The sequence below is a fragment of the Rattus norvegicus genome, chromosome 3 (genome assembly GCF_021556685.1).
Source record: "Rattus norvegicus strain SHRSP/BbbUtx chromosome 3, alternate assembly SHRSP_T2T, whole genome shotgun sequence".
NCBI lineage: Eukaryota > Metazoa > Chordata > Mammalia > Rodentia > Muridae > Rattus > Rattus norvegicus.
The window spans coordinates 108,518,818-108,544,444 of record NC_141536.1 but is presented as its reverse complement, the minus strand read 5'-3'; the positions used below and the strand labels follow the sequence as shown (position 1 = coordinate 108,544,444).

General features: G+C 45.4%; 1 protein-coding gene and 1 long non-coding RNA gene across 7 annotated transcripts in view; one reads left to right on the top strand and one right to left on the bottom strand.

The window, feature by feature from the left end:
- Spg11 (SPG11 vesicle trafficking associated, spatacsin) overlaps positions 1-25,408 on the top strand; it is a 65,012-nt gene extending 39,604 nt beyond the window's left edge. For 4 of the 6 annotated variants that reach the window (XM_087652066.1, XM_087652067.1, XM_087652065.1 and 1 more), the window contains 19 exons: positions 2,059-2,264; positions 3,005-3,113; positions 4,667-4,826; positions 5,164-5,415; positions 6,621-6,821; positions 7,671-7,778; positions 8,829-8,991; positions 12,508-12,722; positions 13,297-14,044; positions 18,601-18,740; positions 19,426-19,624; positions 19,942-20,079; positions 20,222-20,355; positions 20,946-21,053; positions 22,687-22,855; positions 23,109-23,197; positions 23,377-23,532; positions 24,356-24,507; positions 24,853-25,408. In XM_087652066.1, the coding sequence (XP_087508192.1) occupies positions 2,059-2,264; positions 3,005-3,113; positions 4,667-4,826; positions 5,164-5,415; positions 6,621-6,821; positions 7,671-7,778; positions 8,829-8,991; positions 12,508-12,722; positions 13,297-14,044; positions 18,601-18,740; positions 19,426-19,624; positions 19,942-20,079; positions 20,222-20,355; positions 20,946-21,053; positions 22,687-22,855; positions 23,109-23,197; positions 23,377-23,532; positions 24,356-24,507; positions 24,853-25,033 (3,628 nt within the window). In that variant the 3' untranslated portion in view covers positions 25,034-25,408. 6 annotated transcript variants of the gene reach the window in all.
- On the bottom strand, positions 12,119-15,822 carry LOC147995655 (uncharacterized). The gene is made up of 2 exons (XR_015684581.1): positions 14,561-15,822; positions 12,119-14,459 (listed from the first exon to the last, which is right to left on the bottom strand). It is a non-coding gene; the product is annotated as an uncharacterized LOC147995655 (long non-coding RNA).
- Positions 25,409-25,627: the final 219 nt, after the last annotated feature.

The following is a 25,627-nucleotide window of genomic DNA, read 5'->3' as shown; positions in this document are numbered from 1 at the left end:
AGCCTCACAACCTAAGTTTGATCCCTAGGATCTGCACGGCAGAAGAGGAGAGGTGACTGTGCAGATGGTCTTCTGATTACCATGCTCACACCGTGGCACACATTTGCTTCTCCACCCTCCACCTGACTGACCAAATACACTGACTTGGAGCTCCTGGCACCACAGCCATTGCTGTATCTGCCATCTCTTCATTTGAAACACGGCTGGTTGGATCCTCCTGACATAGCCACAGACAAGACAGCCATCCTCCAGGCAGATTTCCCGGCTGGCTAAGGCCTGTTTTCTAGCTGCACCTCAGCCATTCTGTGGAAACAGCTTTGGAAACCAGGCACCTGTATTAGATACTGATTTTGGCTATATTTGCATAAGCATTAATACTGCTGCGTCCGTGAAGTCACAGATGGCTGGCCTGCTGGGACCAGGGGGTTGTATTTGCCTTTAGAGCAGTGTTTCTTAAACTGGGTTGCGATCCCTTTGGCAAATCTATCTCCAAAAATATTTACAGTACAATTCATAGCAGTAGCAAAATTACAGTTACAAAGTAGCAACAAAATAATTTACGATTGGGATATTACAACGTGAGGAGCTGTATTAAAGGGTCACAGCATTGGGAAGGCTGAGAACCTCTGCTCTAGAGCACCAGATGCTGACTGGCAAAATCCAGTGTGATCAGTCCAGCTGGATGTTGAGGAACATTTTGTTATTTAAACAATGTGTGATGGCTGGGCAGGGGACCCGGGAGAGTGTTGTCTTTCCATGATCCTTTTTGGCAGTGACATCTTTGCAAGGACAGGAGTAGCTTTTCTGCTTCTAAGACTTTTTTCTTCTTCTTCATTCTTGGAAGGCTGCTAACAGCATATCCTTGTGCCTTGTATGGCATCATGGTCCTAATTCCTGTGATTAGAACTTGATTTATCTGGGATATTGATCACAGTGGCCAAATTAGCAAAAAAAAGGACCTTGGCACTCTGGTCTGTCTTTGAGTGTCTGTGTAATGTCAGCTGGAAGTGTTACTGTTGGCCTTCCACATCTCCCCAGAGAAAAACTTCCTTTTCTCTCTCCTCTCTCTCTCTATCTCTCTCCCTTCCTTCTTCCCTCCCTCCCTCCCTCCCTCCCTTCCTTCCTTCCTTCCTTCCTTTTTTTACTGTATGAGTGTTCTGTCTGCATGTATGTCACAGAGGGCATCAGATCCCTTTAGAGATGGTTGTGGGTGCTGGGAATTGAACTCAGGACCTCTGGAAGAGGAACCAGTGCTCTTAACCAGTGAGCTATCCCACAAGTCCATACCTAACTTGCCTTAAGAAAAATAAAAATTTCTGTAACTGTGGTATTGCCATTCCCAACGTGTAGCGTATTTTATGCTTGTTAAATTTTCCCAATTAAAAAAATTAAAGAACTTGTAAATCTAAGAAAACAGGGTTATAGTGCCCCAAAATAAAATGTTTCATTGGAAACCAAATGAACACAGAAGGAGAGCAGGGAGCAAAAGACCATAGAAAGCTCTCTGTTATTAACATAGTTCCAGTTCTTTGTCCTGGTGAGAAGCAGTTTTTAAAAGTGTGTGTGTGTGTGTGTGTGTGTGTGTGTGTGTGTGTGTGTGTGTGTGTTATACATGATGTGTATGCCTGTGTGGTATGCTGTATATGGTTTTTGTCTGTGTGATGTCAGTGTGTGTGTATATCAAGTTTCCTATGGAAGTCAAAGGACAGCTTTTTTAAAAAAGATTTTATTTTATTTTTATGTCTGGTGAATGCATGTGCATGTAGGAATCCAGAAGAGATGTCGGGCCACTGAGGCTAGAGTTAGAGGTGATTGAGGGCTGCCTGGTGTGGGCATGAGTCTCCGACAAGATCAGTAAGCATGTTGACTGCTGAGCCCACGTCTCTCTAGCCTAGAGGACAATGCTTGTGTGGTGTTTCTCCCCACTGTGTGAGTCTGAGAGATCAAACCGTGTCGTCGGGCTTGGTAGCAAGTCTCTTTACCCACTGAGCCATGTCCCCAGCCAGTGCGAGAAATAGTGCTTATGGCTGATATAATTTTGATTTCTTTATTTTTTAGGATCCAGCAAGTAGGCAAGGAGGCCTATACCTTAGGGCTCTCCTCCTTCCACAACCCTTCGGTAGGGGCCGCCTGTGTCTGCTTCTTAGAATTGCTTGGCCTCAGCAGCCTCAAGCTCAGAGTTGACCTGAAAATGGCAAACGTAGTTCTGGGCTCCAGGCGTAGAAATGAAGATGCACATCCCAGCTTCATCAGAGAGTCTCTGGGTACAGTTCCTTTGCACTCTGCCACGTGTTTGTCCACAGGAAATGAGGGGCAGGCTAGAGTACTGAGGCAGAAATGAAAGTTCCCCTTTTCATGCACAGTTCGTATTATTTATCTCACTTTCTTAGAAGTCACTTTAATTGGGTTTGAATGACCCTGAGCCTCATTACTTTTAACAAAAATACCCAGGTCTGGCTTTTTCTATTGAACACATACATGCACACCACACACACACATTACATGTCACACATATACATTACATGTAGCCATATACATACTACACATGCACACCACACATACACATACACATATACACACATTACATGTCACACATATACACTACACGCACCCATATACACATTACACACATATATACCACATACACATCATACACACCAAATACATACATTACATGTCACACATGCAAACTTCATGCACCCATATACACATTATACACACACAAAATCTATTACAGTTGGTCATAGTGGTGTGGAGGCAGGATAATCACTAAGGATGAGACCAGCATGAGTTACACGGGGATTTTACAGCCCATGCTCCCTCCTGCTGACTTTGACCTCACTGGGCTTTTTCTTCGGTCTTTGGTTATTTAGAGATAGGGTCCCACTGTGTTCTGTCCTGCTGAGGCTGACCTGAGCCTACACAGTCCATCTTGCTCAGCTCGAGCTACAGAGCTATGCAGCTCTGCCCACCTAAGTCTTTCATCTATGTGTGTTTCTTACAGCTGAGAAGCTGTCTAAGCTTGCTGACGGTGACAGGGCAACCACAGAAGAGCTGCTCGTTCTCTTGGAGGAAGGCGTGTGGGACAGCATTGAGCAGCAGGGCTTTAACAGGTTCGTGAGTCACAACCCCAGCCATTAGTAAGCCTGACTGTGCCAACCAACCTGTGTTGGGCTATTCTTCCTTCAAATAGCTTGCTTTTTCATCAGTCCCTCCAGCCCGTGGTCTTACTGAGCCAGCATAGGGTAGACAGAAAGTAGCTACCCATTGGATTCCCTCTGGATTCCTTCCAGATGAGACGGAAGTCTGTTCTGCCTTGTAGTCAAGAGACATGGTGGGTTTTAAGATTTATTTTACTTTATGTGTCTGAGTGTTTTGTCTGAAGGTGTATGTGTGTGCCACAGAAGTGCAGCGTCCTAAGAGGCCAGATTCTTTGGAACTAAAGTTACAAAGGGTTGTGAGCCACATGGGTGCTCGGGACTGAACGTGTTCTCTGCAAGAACAGCAAGCACTTCTAACTCCTACGCACTCTCCAGCCTGAGAAAGGTGCAGGGGTTTTTGTTTTGGTTTGGTGTTCAAGACAGGGTCTCCCTGTGTATCCCTGTCCTGGAACTAGCTCTGTAGACCAGGCTGGCCTCAAACTCAGACCCACCTGCCTCTGCCTCCTGAGTGCTAGAATTAAAGGTGTGTGCCATCATGTCTGGCTAGTTTTTTTTTTAAGTAGTGTAATAAATATCAGTGTATGTTTAAACACTGTGTTTATTGTTTTTACATTTTTTGTATCACAGCCTCACGCATGCTAAGCATGTGGTCTGCAACTCGGTGATCCTTCCTACTCTTGTTGAAAGGGTTTTGTTTGTTTGTTTTGTTTTGGGATTTTGTTGTTGTTGCTGCTGTATTGGTTTTTTAAGACAGGGTTTCTCTGGGTAGCCCTGGCTGCCCTTGGAACTCATTGTATAGTAGACCAGGCTGGCCTCCAACTCAAAGACCTACTTGTCTCTGCTTGAGTGCTGGGATTGAAGGCATGTGCTACCACTGGGCAGGCTTGCTTCTTTTTTTTTTTTTTTAAAGAGGGTATGCTCTGGTTAATTTATTTAATTTTTGCTAATCTCCAAAAAAAAATTTTTTTTTTTGGTTCTTTTTTTCAGAGCTGGGGACCGAACCCAGGGCCTTGCGCTTCCTAGGCAAGCGCTCTACCACTGAGCTAAATCCCCAACCCCTAATCTCCAAATTTTAAAACTAGATCTGTATTATAGGTGTATGTGTGCATGCACATGCATGTGTGTGTGTATATATGTGTGTGTACAGGTGCACACATATGTGTCCCGGTGCCCATGGAAGCCAAAGATGCTGACTCCCTGGAACTAGAATTGCAGGGTGTTGCAAGCTGCTAAAGTGGGTGCTGGTAACCAAATCTGGTTCCATGCAGGAGCAGTAAACTCTCTCACCCCGAGTCATCTCTCTGCTCCCGCTAAAGCTAGACATTAGTTATTTATTTCAGTTGTTTGAGGCAGGGACTCACTATGTAGCCCTGCCTGGCCTGGAACTCCCTCTATAGACCAGGCTGGCCTTGAATTTCTAGATATCCCCTGCCTCTGCCTGTCTGCCTTACAGCTATATTTTAATGATTTTTCCTTCTGCTTTCCATTCCTAATTTTAATTATAGGTTGTCCAGCGAATCCAGCAGCCAGTGGTCATTAGTGTTACAGTTCTGCATGCTCCATGATATGAAACTGAGCGTGTCCTACCTTAGAGAATGTGCCAAAGCAAATGATTGGCTGCAGTTTCTGGTTCACAGCCAGCTCCATAACTACCACCCAGAAGAGGTAAACCACACTTCCAGGACTGCGTTCTCCACGATTGTCTGCTCGAGACCCACATTTGCTGAGTCTTTAGCCTAGTATCAGGCAAGTGGGTAATCATTGGAATAGATGTGGACAACTTTCCAGGATTCTAGGCTGAACATGGACATTTACTCAAATTCCCTTAAAAACAACCAACTAAGGTCTGTAATCTCAGTCTATGGAGACTGAGGAGGCAGGATTGCAAGTTCTAGGCCACCCTGGGCCAGATAGCTGGATGTTATAACAAACAAGTCGGAAAAGGTTGTAAAAACTCACTCTGTGAAAAGAAGCATTGAGTGTGTTCTAATCGTCATTCCAGGTGGAAACCCTGCTTCAGTATTTCAGTCCTGTCCTTCAGAGTCACTTGAAGCTGGCTTCTGAGAAACTGTCATCAGGGTCCATCTCTAAGGACGACAGCTGCCTCCAGGAACTCCAGAAAAACAAAGAAACAAGTGATTTCTTTGAAATTCTCCACCGGTGCTCGGATGAGTCAGCTTCCTGGTGCTGGCTCCTGGCTGAAGCAGTGAGACATCGGGTTCCCATCCTCAGTGTCCTGGCCTCGTGTATCCAGGTGAGGGGCATGAGAAGCCTAAGGAGCCAGAAGCAGCAGGACAGGCGGAGGAGCGGGCACTGCACAGGACGCTTGTGCCCCCCCTGCTTGATGGCCTAGTCAGGACGATGGCAGACTGGAGACTCACCTGCCGTAAGCTGAGACCCTGTCTCGGATGGCTTAGTAGTTATGAGCAGACACTGCTCTCACAGGACCTGAGTTTGGTTCCCTGCACCCATATTTGGTGGCTCACAGCCACTTTTAACTCAAGTTTCAGTGGCTTCTGGGCTTCATGAGCACCAGCACTCACATGCACATACCCACCCAGACACTCAGACACGTAATTAGAAATCACGTGAGTCTTTAAAATGCCAGACAACAACTACAAAAAAGAACAAAACAAGGACAAGTAAGATGGCTACAGGCACAGCCCTTTGCCACCAAACCTGACCACCTCAGTTTGATTCCTGGGACTCATATGATGGAAGGAAATAGCTGACTGCCACAGGTTGTCCTCTGACCTCCACACATGCCCCATGACATGTGTGGGCATGCACACACATGAATAAGTAAATCAACCAGGGCTGGAAAGTAGTTAAGAGTGCTTATCACTCTTATGGAAAACCAGAGGTCAGTGCTCAGAACTGCTTGTTATTCTGGCTCTAGGGGATCCATTATTGTCTTCAGGCCTCCATGAGCATCAGACACATGGGCTCATACACAGAGTTAAAGCAGAGAGCAAGAAAAAAAGGAAGAGGGGAAGGGAAGCAAGCAAGCAGCGGGCTGGGAGAGACCTGTCGTAGCTACTGGGGACAATTGTGAAGTTCCTACACTTGCTTCCAAGGTCACTGAAAATGTCTACGCTTCCAGACCTCAGGCTGTCTATCCACTAAGGTGTCCCCTGACGCTAGTGAAGCCTGTGGTGGGGACTTGGTCCCTGGCTGGCCCTTGGGAGGGTGCTCTCATGGGCAGGCATCCTCCTCTTCCTTAGCATCTTGTTGGGGAAGGGATTCTCACAAGCTAATTCCAGCTAGTGTGGCCTTGGACCGCCACATTCTTCAGGGCAGTTCGTGCACGTCCCTTGCTTATTCATCAGGTTGTGTCCTATTTGGAAGCTTTCTGGACAGAGTGACCTCTTCTAAGCAGGGGGTGCCTATCTGTGCCTTTTGTGCATCTGTGTAATCGAGGCCCAGTTCCTTCATTTTGAAACTCTTATCCAATGGTAGGGTGCCAGTGCTGTCCCCTGTCTCTGTGTTTGGATTGTCACCTCTGTGGAGGACAAGGTTGCAGCTGAAGCAATAGAACACATTCAGATCTCTGTAGAGGACCATCATTGGAGCCTCGAGGACCTGTCCATTATCTGGAGAACTGTATTGACAAGACGGAAGATCCACACTCTCATCCGAGGCTTCCGGCTTTTCATTAAGGTATTTTACACATACATATATGCATTCACGCTCACGAGCTCGCACACACTTCAGACATTCCAGAACCTCATATGTTCATATATATGTTCATGTCAACATAGCATTCCTTATTATCAGACCTGGATTTTTTTTAAGTCAACAAGAGATGCTAATGGTAATAGAACAGTGTGTGTGTGTGTGTGTGTGTGTGTGTGTGTGTGTGTGTGTGTTTGTAGTTTAATATTTGGTATCAAGCCCAAGGGCCTTTGAGATATACTGCATTTATTTAGCACAGTACTTTATATGAGTTCTTTATTAAGTTCTCACAACAGTGTGTGTGTGTGTGTTAGGAAGTGGCATTACCCTATTCTACTGACTAATAAGTAGTAACTAAAGCTCACATAACTCAGACCACACAGATTCAAGTGCTTTATAGGCACTCTTACAGATTATAGTCATCATTTCTATTCCAAAAATCTTCTTTTCTGGCCTAACAACCCCACCAAAAACCATCTAGTTGATAGCACAGAGACCAGTAAGAGGGCAGGTTACTGGTGCTTTTATTGCCTCCAGGAACGTTTGTTGGGGCCACAGCGCTGCCTAGTGGAAGGTTTGTAGAGTAACAAGAAATGGATTTGTTGGGCTGGGGATTTAGCTCAGTGGTAGAGCGCTTACCTAGGAAGCGCAAGGCCCTGGGTTCGGTCCCCAGCTCCGAAAAAAAAAAAAAACCAAAAAAAAAAAAAAAAAAAAAAAGAAATGGATTTGTTAATTTTTTTCCCCAAAAGGAAATAACACATGAAACTTAATTTGATTCTGCCGTTATTAATAGAATTTGTATTCTGGATTTTCTGATTTTACCATTCTTCAAAGGATTCCCCACTTCTCTTGATTATGGAAATGTATGAACTGTGTGTGTTCTTCAAGAACTACGGAAAAGCCAAAGTTAAGCTTGTGGAGTTCCAGAAAAGCCTTGAAATGGTAGGCTGGAGTTGGAGCGCCCTCCTCTCCCATCTGATGGTGGTTGGCACGCCTTTGGCTGGTGGGTGGCGTGGGGAAGCAGCACACAATGGCTGTACCACATGGCTGACAGTGAGTCACTGTGTCATTTCAGAGAAGCCAGGCGGGTGGCATTGTGACTTGTAGTTGCTATAAATAACAGTGTCACGTCATGTGCTACTGTTATGTGTCCTGGGGGTGTAGCCAAACTTAGCAGGGCCAATACCAATGGTCCCTGCTGTGGACGCCAAGGAGAGAGGGGCACTCCATGGACACATTTTGTCACATATGCGATGGCTCTTGACAGTGAAGAAGAAGGGTATCTTCACTAAGACACCTCTCTATTTACCATGAGAGGACACTTTTGTTGTTGTTTTGAACCATTAAGATGTCTCGGCAGGCTTGCCTCAAAAGCTTGACAACCTGAGTTCCACCCCAGAACGCAGGTGGAAAGTAGAGGGAGGGACCAGCACCTTAAAGCTGTCACGTGACCCACACCACATATCTCTCACAGAGTAAATAAAGTAGGAATATTTTTAGTATTTTTAAAAAGAAAGAAAAGGTCTACTCAGTGAGAGTTTGAGAGACATTGTGTTGCTCTGTACCACAAGCTGACCTGGAACCTGGAATTCTCATCTTACTCAGCAGAGATAATAAAGTCTTTCTAAGAAATCTTCAGACTATGAATTTAAATCTTCTGGGCTCAAATATCAGCCCAGACCCCTTCTGGGAAGCTGCCAAGTGAAATATGATTGGTTGGTTTCACAGTAGCACACAGGGGAGTGAATTTGATAGGAGGAGGGATTTAATCCCAGAACCGGTGTTCCCAGTGCTTGGCACATAGCCCCCTGTACCAGCGCTTCCTCAGCGCCTCCTGCCATTCTGTCAGGCTCAGATGCTGCTTTTGTGAGAGGCCCATGAGAGTACTATGAGGCCTTAAGAAGGTTTTGACTTTCTCGGTCCCAGACTTGGGGTTCTGCTTTTCATTCCTGCAAACTGTTCTCTCTGAGCCTTTGTTGTTGTTGTCCCCAGCTTGACACAGTGGCTACTCGGGTCCTTCCTGTCATACCTGCCACGTGGATGAGGGAGCAGGTGTGCTTCCTTTTGAAACTTATGCCACAGCAGTGCGAGACACAGTATGAGCTGCAGAAAGTCCTCCAACTGTTTGTCGGGATGGAGCAGCTCTTCTCCGATGGTAAGAGGCTCTGAGGCTGCTGCCAAGTTGTTAGTTCTTCATGTCTTGGAATTATTTTTGGAGAACAGTCAGAATATCAGAATGCAAGGATAGAGAACAGAACCCTGACATCCATAAACTGATCGTGAAGAGGTCATCTGTAATGGTAGCAGCTACTGTGTTGCAACCAGTCTTTTCTTTTTCTTTTATTCAAATGTTATCCCCTTTCCCAATTTCCCCTCTAGAAATCCCCATCACACACCCACAACCCCTGCCTTCACGAGGGTGCTCCCCCACCTACTCCCTCCGTCCTCTCTGCCCTGGCATTCCCCTACACTGGGGCATCGAGCCTTCCCAGGACCAAGGGCCTTTCCTCCCATTGATGTCTGACAAGGCCCATTCTCTGCTATATATGCAGATGGAGCCATGGGTCTGTTCATGTGCACTCTTTGGTTGGTGGTTTAGTTCCTGGGAGCTCTGTGGGGTCTGATTGGTTGATGTTGTTCTTCCTATAGGGTTGCAAAGTCCCTCAGTTACCTCAGTCCATTCTCTAACTCCTCCATTGGGGACCCTGTTCTCAAGTCAATGGTTGGACGTGAGCCTCTGCCTCTGTATTTGTCAGGCTCTTGCAGAGCCTCTCAGGAGACAGCTATATCAGGCTCCTGTCAGCAAGCACTTCTTAGCATCTGCAATATTGTCTGGGTTTGGTGACTGCATGTAGGATAGATCCCCAGATGGGGCAGGCTCTGGATGGCCTTTCCTTCAGCCTCTGCTCCACACTTTGTCTCCATATTTACTCCTGTGAGTATTTTGTTTCCCCTTCTAAGTACTCAAGCTTCCACACTTTTGTCTTTCTTCTTGAGTCATGTGGTCTGTGAGTTGTATCTTGCATATTCCGAGCTTTTGAGCTAATATTCACTTATCAGTGAATGCATACCATGTGTGTTCTTTTGTGATTGGGTTATCTCACTCAGGATATTTTCTAGTTCTATCCATTTACCTGAGAATTTCATGAAGTTACTGTTTTTAATAGTTGAGTAGTCCTTCTAAGAAGTTGACACGTGGTCACACACGAACACGCATGCACGCACCCACTCATGAGCCTCTGTACACCTCAGTATCATCCCGTCTGGCAGGTAACTCTAATATGTCCTTATTGATCATGGCCACAAACCTTGTTTCAGAAATAATAATTAACTGTGAACATTTTAGAAACAGTTTGTCTGCCTGTCTTTCTGTGGGCTCCCCAGACACTGGCACTCTCTGACTGTTGGCAGTTATATCAAACTGATGCCGTCCTCCTCTGTCGTACTTGTTCAGGACTTGGAAGTTGTTGCCCCATCCAGTTCTGCTGTTCTGAGACGCTTACCACAGTTAAATGTCACAGTGAACCTCACAGACGCTCAGCTGAAGGGCTCAGATCTGCACAGAGCACTGACAGAGTGCAGCGTAGGCTCCACGTTTTATGACTGAAAGTAAAAAGGGTATTTCTAAGAAGCAGCATTATGGGATGGCACTGGCTGTGGCAGTGTGCTGGTTAGTGTGCAGTCTGGGAAGAGGGAGTCTCAGAGCAATTGCCTGGATCAAATCGGCCTGTGGTCGTGGCTGTGAGGATGTCTTGGCTGTTGATTGATGTGGGAGGTCCAGCCCACTGTGGGCAGACGGCCCTGGGCTAAGAGAGCCAGGAGAGGACTCTGAGGCCAAGGAGAAAGCAAGTAAGCAGTACCCTCCAGCTTTCCGCCTCAGTTCCTGCCCCATCTCCCTCAGGGCTGGAAGGTTACCTGGGGGTGTAGGCCAAAATAACCCTTTTTCTCCCAGCTTGCTCTGGGAGATTTCACAGAAAAACAAACTGTAACTTAAATGCTACAAGCACAGATATGCTTTTTTAAGGTAGGTATTTTACTTCTGTAATTCTTGTTACCTGAGAGGCTTAGGCAGCAAGATCTAAGGCCAGTGTAGGCTCCATAGCAATACTGTGCCTCAAAAAAGAAATGCAAACCAAAAATCCCCACTCATGTTGGCCTATGATGCTATGTGGCTGTTGTGTGGTGTGTCCAATCTCTAGAACTACCTAAATCAGAGTGCCATTCTACTAGTAACACAGAAAAGCCTACATGGGATGTTTCTCATGCTCTTCCCTTGTAACTAGACATGCATGGGCCTTACATAATACCAATTAGAAGGAGGAGCAAAACCAGCCACACAAAAGTATTGGCGGAGGGCTGGAGAGATGGCTCAGTGGTTAAGAGCACCCGACTGCTCTTCCAGAGGTCCTGAGTTCAATTTCCGGCAACCACATGGTGGCTCACAACCATCTGTAAAGAGATCTGATGCCCTCTTCTGGTGTATCTGAAGACAGCTACAGTGTACTTGTATTTAATAAATGAATAAATCTAAAAAATAAAAAAAAGAAAAAAAGAAAAAGAAAGCATCACATTCAGTTTAAAAAAAAAAAAAAGTATTGGCGGAGAATCCTTGCTGTGTTTGTCTGTTTTGCAATGCTGAGCATCAAAGAGATACCAGGGAAAGTATAGCTGGGTCTCCCTGTGTTCAGTAAATATCAGATGGAATTAATAGTGCTCCCCTTTGAGTGGACTGTGTGGCAGCCACGCCTGAGGGCTGGCAGGACAGTTGCAGCTGTCCTGCATGCACGTCTCTATCCAGATGATCTTGTACTGAGTGAGCGAATGACCAAACAAACTTGATGGATGGAAGAACAAATGAGAGAAGCAAAACATGCGTAGTGCGCACGTGCGTGCACGCACACACACACACACACACACACACACACACACACACACACACACACACACACACAGGAGGGGGGGGGGCGAGCCTGAGTCATTGTCTCCAAGATTAGCAGATTGCTTTGATATTGAAGAGCTCCATTCTGAGACACTTAACAGCATGGTAGCTCACACCTATAATCCCAGTGCCCAGAAGGCTGAGGCAGGAAGATTGTCACGAGATGCAGGGCAGTCTGGACTACACAGTAAGATCCTGTCTAATAAAAAGTTCTTAGAGCAGGGTGAGCAAGTTCAGCCCAACTTTGACTAAAGTATATGCACACACTCACTCACACACATATGCATACCTACACACACATACCACATACTACATACACTCACATATATATATACACTGAACATGCTAAATGCCATAATATTTTCATATATACACAGGTACATTTATATACATACATACATACGTGTCCAAATGGCATTTAGCATTTTGAGTATGTAAGGAACTTCCCTTTCGGCTTCTGTGGTCAGTCAAAATGGATTTGTTTTTACAGGATACACGGCATGCACCCATAATCTCAGCACTTGGAAGGTAGAGACAGAAGAGTCAGGAGTTCAGGGCTTCCCTTAGCTATATGATGAGTTCAAGACCAGCCTGGCCTCTGAGCTACCCTGTCTTAAAAAAAGGAAGGAAGGAAAAGAAAGGCCCATGTTTCTCCTTTAGGCACACTGGTGTCCCCTGCCACTCTGTCACACCACAGCACTGCTGTGTAACTGCACCCTCTCTCCTGCACAGGGCCAGACGTGCAGAAGCTGTATCGGCTCAGCCAAGTACTGAAGGACACACCTATCACCATCAGCCCTGCAGTCATTTCCAGCTACAGCACTGAGAGTTTGCAGCGTGAGTGTAGATCTATTTTGGAGAAGCTAAAGGCAGATGGACAGTTTGCTGTGGCCAGGAGAGTGGCAGAATTAGCATCCCTGCCTGTGGACGGCTTGGTGATTGAACAGGTATGTCTTTTAAGTTACTCAGACTCCTAACAGAACCAATGGGATGCAGTCCACAGGCAGTGGGCCCTTTCCACACACTGCTTCAGAGTATGCTTTTGATATGTTGACAAGCATATATTTTGACATAAGCATAGTCGGTAGAACAGTGGTTCTCAGCCTGTGGGTCGTGACCCCATTGGAGGTCGCATACCTGATATTTACATTACAGTTCATAACAGTAGCAAAGTTACAGTTATGAAGTAGCAAGAAAAATAATTTGTGGTTGGGGGACAGTTGCCGTAACAGGAGGAACTGTAGTAAAGGGCCCCAGCATTTGAGAGCCACTGCTGTAGAGTAGGCCCCAGCTGTTTGCTTTTGAATGGGGTAACTGTAAGGTGGCTCTCTGACTCTCAGGTGTACTGAGAGTTGTTTTCATACCAGCTTTCATGTAGTTGCATCCAGCACCCTCTGCAGCCCAGGTTCGTCTGCACTGTAATTACATCTGCTTACAGCCGGCTTGTGCTTAGGCAGCATTAATGTCTGTGATGATGCTTCTGACCCAGGCAAGGCTGAAGTCTGCTCTGTTCGATTTCAGTTAACGCAGGAAATGCAAATGCTAACACACACCCAGCAGTGGTCCCTGAAACAAGCAAGACTTGACTTCTGGAGAAAATGCCATGAAAATTTTAAGAAAAACTCTGTTTCAAACAGAGCAGCCTCTTCCTTCTTCTCCAGCCAAGCCCCGGAGGCGAGTGAGCACCCTGCTGAGCAGGGCAGCCTTGAGGAGCGCCATCTGCTGCTCACTCTGGCGGGCCACTGGCTTGCCCAAGAAGAGCCAGTTCCCGTGGAGGAACTGGAGGAGCTGGAGAAACAGATTTGGCTCTGCCGCATCGCCCAGCACACATGTGGAGGGGCTGAAGAAGAAACCAAGCCCAGCCTCTCGCAACACAAGTTGGCCGCTGCTGAACTTTCTTCTGATAGCTCAGCCAGTGAGTTCTCCTTCTCCAAGCTTGCTGCTTTGAACACATCCAAATACTTAGACCTTAATGGTCTTCCATCCAAGGAGATGTGTGAGAACACACTGGAACACAGAGAGCAGGAGTCACTGAACACTTTGATTGGGCAGCTGCTGGATGGTGGCTGTGTGCATGAAGCGAGCAGAGTGTGCCGGTATTTCCGTGTCTATAGTCAGGATCTAGTGCTGCTGCTGCACTGCAGAGCCTTGGCCTCCGCAGAGGCCAGCATGGAAGATCTGCACTCAGAGATCCGTGCCCTCCTCTCAAATGCCACACTACCTGAGGACCTGGAGAGCCCTGGCGTCCCTCTTCGGAAAGTCCATAGCAGTAAGTAAAGGAGAGGCCACCGCTGTCCTCTTTGCCACATAGTGCTGGTGATGGCTCCAAGACTGAGGTCCCCTTGGGATGTCATACTTACACTGCATTAACGAGACAGTGCCTCTCCTCAGGTAGTCCGTAAGCAGCCAACAAAGTAACACCTGCTTCTGAACTAGCTTAGAGATGAGGGAGAGGAGTCCATCTCATCTGACTGGTACAAGCTAGCACTGGGGACTCGAGCAGATGAGTTTGAGGCCAGCCAAAAGCTACATAATCAAACTACCTCACAACAAAGACAAAACTATAAACACCCAGTCAATGCGAGCCCTATCTTTAATCTCAACACTTAGGAGGCAGAGGCAGGTGGATTTCTGTGAATTGAAGGCCAGTGTGATCTACATAGCAAACTCCAGCACAGCCAGGTCTAGGAAGAAAAGAAAAAGTTGATATAAAACGCATGCACCTTGCAGGGAACCAGCTTGGTTCCCAGCATCTGTCCAATCAGGTAGTTCACAACCCCCTTACCTGTGGCTCCAAGGGACCCAGCAGCTTCTTCCCTTCCTGCGCAGACACACACTCATGCACACTCCACCCAGAGTTAAAGTCGAATCTGTGGAAAGGTGTATAGTCAGATACTGCCAGCACACAGGGTAGGCTTCTGTGCTCGGTGTATCATCTGACCTCCTCGAGCTGGGTCCTCTACATCCACAATGGAGAGCTCTTGCCTCTGCTTTCTCATGCTGGCTGGGCTAAAGCTGCGTAGCTACTGGGCTTGGGAGGAGCGCCTTTCCCTCCATCTGAGAGTCCCCATGGGAAGACGCTCACTTTGCTCTTAATTTAGGGATCTATTTTGATCATCACAGTGCAGTTTGACATTGTGTGTGTTTCGGCACCTGTTGGTTTTATCATGTCATGTCCTTCTTTAAACTATTAATATGATTAGACATGTTTAATAATTTTTTAAAAACATTGACCCAACTTTGCATTTCCAGGGTAAACTCTTCTTGACACTATCCTTTTTGATTAATATAGCTGTAATTGATTTAGCTCTTTTGTTTATATTTATGTTCTTAAGGAATATCTTAATAATTTATTGATTTTTTTTTTGAAACAGGGTTTCTCTGTGTATCCTTGGTTGCTCTAGAACTCACTCTGTAGACCAGGTTGACCTTGAACTCAAAGATCCTACTGCCTCTGCCTCCCTGATAGGATTAAAGACATGCGCCACCACACCCAGCTGTAATTTAATTCTTAAAAAGTAGTTTTTGGCAGTTGGGGATTTGGCTCAGTGGTAGAGCGCTTGCCTAGCAAGTGCAAGGCCCTGGGTTCGGTCCCCAGCTCCGAAAAAAAGAATAGAAAAAAAAAGTAGTTTTTGTCTGTTTTTCCCTTTTAAAAATTGGGATAATACTGGTATCATGAATTGGAAATTATACTGTCTTTTATTTCTAGAAAACATCTTTCTCACGTACACACACACCCCAATCCCTCCCAAGATCTCATGTAGCCTGGGCTGACCTTTAACTCTCTGTGTACCTGATGATGGTGGAGCCCTGGTCCTCCTGCTCTCAAGTGCTTGGATTGACTGAGGCATGAGCCATCATGGCTGGCTTAATGTTATTAACTCGAATTCTTAGTAGAATTTACCAATATAGCCATCTGAATCTGGATGCTTATTTTAGAATATTTAAAATTATGAATTCCTTTTTCCCCCAACTATAAAGGTTATCTTTTGGATGAGTTTGGTAGTTTGGTAGAGGAAACCTTTTATTTTCTGTTTTTCACTGTATATATATATATATATATATATATATATATATATATATATATATATATATATATATATATATATATATATCTGTGCACCACACATGTGCCTGGTGCCCCAGAGGATGCCAGAAGACAGTATTGGATCCAGTGGAAATAGATTAGACAGATGTGAATCACCATGTGGATTCTGGGAATTAAACTGGGGTCTTGGAAGAGCAGCCAATGTTCTTAACTGCTGAGCCATTTCTTCAGACCTTCACCTTTTTTTTTAATTGGATATTTTTTTATTTACATTTCAAATGTTATTCCCTTTCCCGGTTTCCCAGACACAAGCCCCCTATCCCATCCTCCTCCCCTTCTTCTATAAGGGTGTTCCCCTCCCCATACATCCTCCCTTCTGTGTCCCCCCCCAACATTCCCCTATACTGGCGATCAAACCTTGGCAGGACCAAGGGCTTCTCCTTCCATTGGTACCCAACAAGGCCATCCTCTGCTACATATGCAGCTGGAGCCATGGGTCAGTGCATGTACAGTCTTTGGGTAGTGGTTTAATCCCTGGGAGTTCTGGTTGGTTGGCATTGTTCTTATGGGGTTGCAAGTCCCTCAGCTCTTTCAATCCTTTCTCTAACTCCTCCAGTGGAGGTCCCATTTTCAGTTCAGTGGTTTGCTGCTAGCATTTGCTTCTGTATTTGACGTGCTCTGGCTGTGTCTCTCAGGAGACATTTATATCCGGTCCCTTTCAGCATGCACTTTTTAGCTTCATCAATCTTATCTAGTCTTGGTGGCTGTATATATAGGGTACACATGTGGGGCAGGCTCTGAATGGCCGTTCCTTCAGTCTCTGCTCCAAACTTTTGTCTCCATATCCTCTCCTATGAATATTTTTGTTCCCCCTTTTAAGAAGTGACACACCCACACTTTGGTCATCCTTCTTCTTGAGCTCCATGTGGTCTGTGGATTGTATCTTGGGTAGTTCGAGCTTTTGGGCTAATATCCACTTATCAATGAGTGCATACTATGTGTGTTTTTCTGCTTTGCCTCCTTTTTGACAAGAGGATCTATGTAGCTCTGCCTGTCCTGGAACTCACTAGGTAGACCACATGTATATCTGTGTGTCATGTATATCCAGTGTCCTCATTGGCCAAAAGATAGTGTTGAGGCCCTGGAATAGGAGTTAGGGTCAGTTCTGAGCTGCCAGCTGCCATGGGGGTTATTAGAAATTAAACCTCTCTACAGAAAGCAATATGGATTTACCTCCTCCCAACCTGACCCACTCTCGATGCTATATAACCTCTACCATCACTGCCAAGAGATGGCGTGGATGCCAGGGCAGGGGAGAGTGGGCACAGAAGGGGCACTTCCTAACTTCAAACTGGCACTAGTTTGCTTGAATGGTCTTGTGTACACACACACACACTTGAAGGATCTCTCCTCCACCTCAGTTCTAGGTTTCTAGAGATTCTTAGCTAGGGAGATACCAGTTCTGGTCATCTTCAGTTTGCTTGTGGTTCTACTTCTCAGGTTCCTCATGCAGCCACTGCATGGCTAGGTTTCATACGGCAGGAGCTGAGTGGCAGAACAGAGTGGAGTGAGCTAGTCCATCTTACTAGAACTGTGCTCATAGGGAGGACGGATGGGAACAATGTGATCTGAGCTGTGTGCTTCCTTTCCTTTCTTCACCACCATCTGATTTGGTTTTGTTCTTTGTGTTTTGAGACATAGCCCTTGTCGGCCCCCAACTAGAGGACTTGATCTTCCTACTTCTAAGTGCTGGGATTCCAAGAGTGCCCTCCCATACCCTGCTTTGCTTTTAAAGTCTATGGTTTTACACTTAAGCTGTTTTTTTTCTGTTTATTTGTATCCTAGACTGGTCTGGAATTCACTGTATGACTGGCAGTGCTTTTGAATTTACAGAGTGCTGGGGTTACAGGCTTATGCCACCACGCCTCCCTATGTGAAGCTGGGACTAGAGCTCAGGGCTTCATGCATACCAAGCAAGCACTCAGCTGTGTGAACTAAATCTGCTCAGCGTAACAAGTGAGAGTACACCCACACAGAATGTGAAAAGTAAACTCAATGCCGTCTTCTCAAAACTCCCAGAATGCTTTCTTTTGCTTGCCTGGTGTATGGTATGTTATTTTCTGCATGCCCAGCAAGCACATACATGTTTCCCATCAGCATGCACCAATAGGCTCTGTAATGGGGAAAGATTATTCTGAGTAGATGTACCATAGTTTAACAGTGCTTTATTGATAGTAAAATCCTGTGTTGCACAAATAGGTCTGGGATGGTGGCTCACAAGTACTTGAGAAGCTGAAGCAGGAAAATCATGTTGAACTTTAAGCCAGCCTGGGCTACAAAATGAGTTCCAGGCCCACTAGGGCTAAGAATGAGATGCTCAGAGACAAAAAGAGAAGAACAAAGTGTTACACATTCTACATTTTTCCTGGTAGACCTTTTACCAAAAGTAAAGAAACATTTCTCTCATTTCAGACTAAGGCTTTACTTGGGATTTCTACAGTGCTGGTGCTGAACCTAAGGCCTTTTAGAAATGCTAGGCAAGCACTCTGCACTGAGCGAGACATCTTGGTACTAATCTCTATGGCATGCAGAAAGCTTCAAGCCTGAGATGATGGGTTTCCTTAAGGGTGGTGATGAAAGTTTTAAGTGAGACTCTGTCAGAAGTGGCCTTAGGACCAGATGCATCATGGGAATTCAGTAAAGGGAGCTTTTCAAAGTGATGAAGTCATGGGGAGAGGCCACCCTAGAACTCCCTTCAGACATGTGTTTGCTTTCAGCTTCGAGTTTGGACAGTCTGTCATTTGCGATGGTACCACCTACTGATGAAGTGGCCAGGAGTCTCCAAACTCTCATAAGCAGGTGCCTCCATGGGAAGGATTACTGTCGGCAGGTCCTCTGTCTGTATGAACTTGCCAAGGTATATGCCAGAGGGGATCCCCAAAGAAGTACTGTCTGAGGGAGGAGGGACGTTGGGGGAAAATGCCACTCCAGTGCAGTCTGCCCAGAAAGGTAGGGCAAGATCACTTCTATGGGTTCCTGGCTCTTCTCTATAATGGATTGAACATGACTTCCTTCTAGACTTCATGCCTACAATTTTACTTTATAACTTGAGTGAACATTACACATAACGTGATGCACACAAAGACAAGACAGCAGGTGTGGTTGGATTAGTCCTTCAATCCCAGCACTTGTGACACTGAGACAGGAGTTTGAGGCCAGCCTGGGCTGTGTAGCGAGACCTTGTCTCCTCTTTCATCATCTTACTCCAAAAATATCCACAGCAGACAGGCTTTGTGTGTGGCCCTATGCTGAGAAACAGAAAGTGCAAGAATGTGAGGGAAACAGGGCCAAGGTCTCAAAGAAGACTGTGGTGTCTGGAAGCTTAGCTTCAGCTCCAGGATAAGCATTTCATTCTATTCCTCTCCTCTGTATAATTGAAAAGATCAGTGTTCCACAGGTGACTAACCTGACTTGGTGAAAAACAGGACTAGAAGGCACTTCTGAGGTACTGGGATTGCTAAAATCAGGCAGTAGTGGCCTGTCCATACATTTCCCACTTTTTGTTTCTAAATATGACTCTGCTCCTGTTTTCTTCCTCTTAGGAGTTGGGCTGTTCCTATGGAGATGTTGCTACCAGGGACAGTGAAGCCATGCTCCGAGCAATCTTGGCTTCTCAGCGGCCTGACCGATGCAGACAAGCCCAGGTCTTCATCAACACCCAGGGCCTTGAACCAGACACTGTGGCTGAACTTGTGGCTGAAGAGGTGACACGAGAGCTACTGACCCCATCAGAGGGAGCAGGTGCCCAGCTCTTCAGACCTCACCAACCTCAGACAGCATTCTTAGTCCTCACTGTGAAAGATTTGAATGTTACAGTCATACACTACCTGCATGGTTGCCCTTTCAAGACTGCATATTATTAAAAAATCCTTTACAATCAATATTGTTCTATATTGATCATGGTTATAACAGTTCTGCCTCTGAAGTAATGCCCCTGTCCCATAAAGCCAGCTAGAAAGAGTATAGGATTGCCTCCTGCTGCCAGGCCTGGGCAGAGTGGGCCTTCTGCAGTTCTCTCATGGTAGACTCAGTGCCTGTTTCCACATCTTTCCATGCAGGAGAAAAGCAGCCTTTCAACCTAGCAGAGGAAAGCCAGACATTTCTTCAGCTAACTGCTTTGTGTCAAGACCGTACATTGGTAGGCATGAAGTTGTTGGACAAGATTCCATCTGTCCCCCATGGGGAGCTGTCATGCAGTAAGTCCTTATAATTAAAACTCTTGTGCTGTTGTAGTAACGTCAGACTGTTTTTGCTATTTGTTTACGATGAGCGCTCTCACCTCCCTGCCAAGCAGGTCCACGGTAGGTACAAGTCCGTCTTACTCATGTCCTACCACAGCCACAGAGCTCCTGATCCTGGCCCATCACTGCTTTACCTGTGCGTGTTACATGGAGGGCATCATCAGAGTCCTACAGGCTGCCCGGATGCTTACAGATAACCACTTGGCTCCCAATGAGGAGTATGGATTGGTGGTGAGTAGTCCCCTTAAACCTACCATCATCCTGAGGCAGCTTTGAAAAGAAACAGACAAGGCCCCCCAGCTGATAGGGTCTCTGGATCCCTTATCTACTGGATTACTGGCCAGGGAGCCCAGGCCTCTCTTCCTGGTTGATTTGTTAAAATCAGTGTCTCAAAAGAGCAAAAAGCAAGATGTTCCTGTCATTTACCTTCTTGGTACAAAGGGACGTCAACTTTCTAGGGAAAGAACCCTTTCTCCCCTTAACAAGGTTCAGGCATGACCTGTAAATGAAGGGCTCAAGCTCCTATGTCTCCCCAAATGCTGACCCTAGTAAGTAAAATGTAGCCCACTGCAATGAGGAATGATGAGAGTGGGCAGCACCCAGAAAGGCATCATAGCAGTAGGCAGGAAGCCCGTTGAAGACATCAGAGAAAGAGTGACAGCCAATAACATCCCAAAGCATCATTCCAAATCATCCAGGGAAGCCCCAGTTGGGTGAGTGGGAAGGGATGAAGCATGGCAGCCTGCCACTAACATGTCCCTCTGGGATATTTAGTGAAGGTAGTGGTTTAACGTCAACACCTCAAATGCTCTTTCCCTCAGGTACGCCTCCTCACTGGCATTGGACGGTACAATGAGATGACGTACATATTCGACTTGCTGCATCAAAAGCATTATTTTGAAGTTCTGATGAGGAAGAAGCTAGATCCAGTAGGTGTTCAGTAGTGAGCTCCAGGGTCTGCGAGTCTCACCTGCTTTAAGGATAAATCTGTGTGGGCTCTAGGATCTTCAGGGATATCAGACGCTTCCCCTGGGTGCAAATTATCACCAGTGACTTAAGTGAGAGTTCAGACTAAGTCATGATATTTATGCTAAAAAATGAGGAAAATATTTGTCCTTCTTCACCTCAGCCTTTTACCCCTAATCTGTTTAAAAAATGCCTCTTCTGAGGAGGACATACCTCCTTGGGAGACATGCTGAAAGTAGGAGGGTAGGGAAGTTCTAGGAGTTAAGGAGGAAAAGGAATAGGATTAAAATATATTATATGGGGCTGGAGAGATGGCGCAGTGGTTAAGAGCACTGACCGCTCTTCCAGAGGTCCTGAGTTCAATTCCCAGCAACCACATGGTGGCTCACAACCATCTGTAATGGGATCTGATGCCCTCTTCTGGTGTGTCTGAAGACAGCTACAGTGTACTCACATACACTAAATAAATTAAAAAATATATATATATGTATATATATGAAAAAACTTTAGCCCCCCCCCCCCAACACACGCACACCTCAAGGTAGGAAGCAAATGCATGCTGCTGGTGACTAGGAAGCAGCCTTAGCCACAGGCCTGGCTTCAGGCTCTGGAGCTTCTCTATTCCCAGTCTGTGCTGTGACCGGAGGCGTATCACTCAGTCTTTGTTTCTAAAGCATGGGTGGGAGGGGCATGAGTTCATTTCTCCTGTCAAAAAGTAATTTTAAAAAATCTGTTAGGCCTTTCAGGATAATCCTGCTGATAGCACAGGCAAGACCTGGCAGAAGGCCAATCTTAAGGATCCCTCAAATTTTAATTGTTTTGAGGCACTTTCACACTTAGAATTATTTTAATGGCTTTTTCCTGATTACAAAAGTAATACATACTCCATATAAGACACTTAGAAATCAATACAGAAGTCCTCAGTGTTTACCATCCAGAGATAGCCATATTACCTTTCTTTGCACATGTACCCCAAAATACACCTTTTAGCAAAATTACATGTTTTGAAAATAAGAGATAATTGAGGTTCTCCTTTTATACAATGTCTACTGTGGCTATTTCCCAAGTCAAGGTAATCCTGTGTGGCATGTGTTTAGCCCTGGGTTCAGTTGGGGGGTGGGGGGAGGGAGAGAGGGACATAGTTAGTTAATGGCTACAAGATGTTCTTTGCCTTTATTTGGGGCATCCAGGTTGCTTTAATTAATATTAAGTCTGTTACATTCAGCTTCTCTAGGACAGAGTCCTAGCAAACAGACTTGTAGGTAGATGTGTGTTTTGTTTTGTTTTGTTTTTCCTTTTTTTCAGAGCTGAGGACCGAACCCAGGGCCTTTCGAGCTCTACCACTGAGCTAAATCCCCAACCCCTAGATGTGTGCTCTTAAGAGGCTCACCTTGTTGGTCAGGGAACTGTTTATGTTCCCAACAACAAGGACACCTGTTCCTGTTTCCATGACAGCTTAAGATTTTGTTGTCATTTTCATTTTATTCATTTACCTTTTGTTGGGTATTTTAAGCAGTTTATAAAACCAATGGACTCAGTTCATCCTCCCCTGTGGTCCCTGGTTGAGAACATGGATATGCTTTTTCTCCTGGGCAGACCGGCACCCTGAAAACAGCCCTACTAGACTACATCAAACGCTGCCACCCTGGAGACAGTGAAAAGCACAATATGATCGCCCTGTGCTTCAGCATGTGTCGGGAGATAGGAGAGAACCACGAGGCCGCAGCCTGCATCCAACTGAAGCTGATCGAATCTCAGCCCTGGGGTAAGGTCTTAGGAGTAAGAGTTGCAAAAAATGGCAGTTCATAGAAGCATTTGGACCCTAGGACTGAAAACGCTAAGGAGTCATCCATCAAACCCTAGTTACGTTCTATAAGGGCATACATTTCTCACCAGCCTTCACCTAAGTGTAACACACCTGCTTGTGAATATACCTCGAATGTTTGTCCCATCTAGCCTGCCATCACTGAGGGGGCCGGAGTCACTAAGCTTTGTAGCACCTGTCCTTTATTCTACAGAGGAAAGTCTCAAGGATGGAGCCCAACTAAAACAGCTCCTGCTTAAAGCCCTGACTTTGATGCTGGACGCAGCAGAGAGTTACGCAAAGGTAACCAGTGTTATTCTGGTCTGGCCTCCAGCCTTAGCACTGGCAGTATTGGGAATTACTTTGGCTTGGGCTTTTTCAAGTAAGAGGGAATGTGTAATGAATCAAGCAAAGGTCAGAGAACAGAAGGGGGAGTGACAATAAAGTTCTCCCTTCTTGTCTTTCCTCCACCTGTCCCTCAGGACTCCTGTGTGCGGCAGGCCCTGCATTGTAACCGGCTCACCAAGTTGATAACACTACAGATTCACTTTCTCAACAGTGGCCAGAACACAATGCTCATCAACTTGGGCCATCAGAAGCTAATGGACTGTATCATGACCCTACCTCGGTTCTACCAGGTAAGAACACTCTGGCCAGTATTGCCAGCATCATCCTGTGGTGTTTCACTCTTAGCCTCAGGGGTTGAGTGACTGACATTTCAGGGGTAGGGAGAGAATCAGGGCACTATTTCTCCCAATTTAGCTATTAGTAACACGAAGAGGCAATGTGAGATGGATGTGTAAGTGTTTTTAGTGATTCAGATCAAACTGAGCTCTTCACAAATGCCAGGCAAGTGCTCCACCATTGAAGGCATTCCTAGCACTATTTGATGTACATCTCTAGCACATGACTTGGGCAAAGGTTGGAGAATCTTGATGTTTGACAGTTATGGGTCAAACATCCTTTGCTTATCATCCATGGCTGTGTCATGGAATTGTGCATGCAGGTTCACACTGAGAATCAAGTCTTCCTAGAGATAGGTTCTAGCCCTTTAAAATAATAAAGGGACTGGCCAGGCATAGTGGCACACTTCTTTAGTCCCAGTACTATGGAGGCAGAGGCAGGCAGAGCTCTGTGAGAGTTCAAAGCCAGTCTGGTCCATAACCTAAGTTCTAGCTAGACAAGCAAACCCCATCTCGAAAAAAATAAAATAAAAGGTACTAATGTCTCAGCATCAGCTTCTCCCTGCTCCTCACATCTCAGCAGGTCATTGTAAGGAAGACTAAAATCAAGTTACTGCAGGAGTTTTATGGGAGGGAAATGCCAATCAACATGACTTTAAACAACTTGAGGCAGTCTCTAGCACTGTGGCCATAATTCACTGTGTGCAGGACTGTCTCCTAGACTTTGCCTTCAGTCTTCCACAGCATGGGCTCTAATGGCACCTCTCATCCTTTAAAGGCTTCTATTGTAGCTGAGGCCTATGACTTTGTTCCTGATTGGGCTGAAGTACTCTACCAACAAGTGATTCTTAAAGGAGACTTTAGTTACTTGGAAGAATTTAAGCAGCAGAAGTTACTAAAACCCAATATATTTGAAGACATTTCCAAAAAGTAAGTATTTAAAGTTGACTGTAATCCCAGCACTTGCCTCAGAAGCCCTAGTGTGTCCCAGGACAGTCAGGGCTACATAAAGAGATGGTTTTTTTTGTTTCTTTTTTAAAAAGGAAAATATTATGAGCCAGAAACCCTAGCAAAAGTGCCTTTTACTATAGTACTAAATTTAATTAAGATGGGTACTCACATATTTATCTTTAATAAAATTAATTCAAGATCCAATAGTAGTTTGACAATTTCCTAAGCTACACAATTCCAACCTTTGAAGATAGTGGTGGTAGAGCTGATCCCCTTCAATGACAATACAGTATTTAACTTGTACTTTATACATTTTTTGTGTAGATATAAACAACACCAGCCTACTGACAGGGTCACAGAAAACCTGAAGAAGTTACTTTCATATTGTGAAGACATCTACCTGTATTACAAGTTGGCATATGAACACAAGTTTTTTGAAATTGTAAATATGCTTCTGAAGGATCCTCAAACAGGATGCTGTCTTAAAGATATGCTCGCGGGTTAGAAGGTCTGAAAGGTGCTTGACTGTTCGTACCTATACGGCTCTAAGGGGTGTTCCATCACAATAAAGTACTTGGATACCTTTATCCCCACTTGAGTTGAAAAGCCCAGAAATATACCACACTGCACCAGTCGTTTGTGTCTGTAGGAAATGGAGAGATTAGTATTGAGATCAAAAGTGTCTTGTTAGAATGGCTTCTACATAGAGAAACAATAGTGCTTAAAGAACACCTGTGCCTGCAGGTTCCAGTTTCAAAGCAATTTAATCTTATTTACACAGTTAAGGAACGGGTGATACATTTTCATGAGTTAGAAACTGATCTTTCTGTAATAAAATAGATTTTAACTCAGTGTCATTATCACTGCTGAGGAAATCGTAGCCCTTGTCTGCCTTCAACAGCATTCACTGGAGTTATTGCTATGTACTCTCCCTTCTGTTAACTCACTGTCACTTAGATGGTCCTGTTTTCCACTCAGTAGTCTACAGAGCTTTGAGGTTACTATGACCTATGGAAGAGAAATTAGAAACATTTTTGTTCTGATTCTGATAACTGGGGGCTGGAGCACAAGTTTGGGTAAGTTATTTAAGATGTAATTC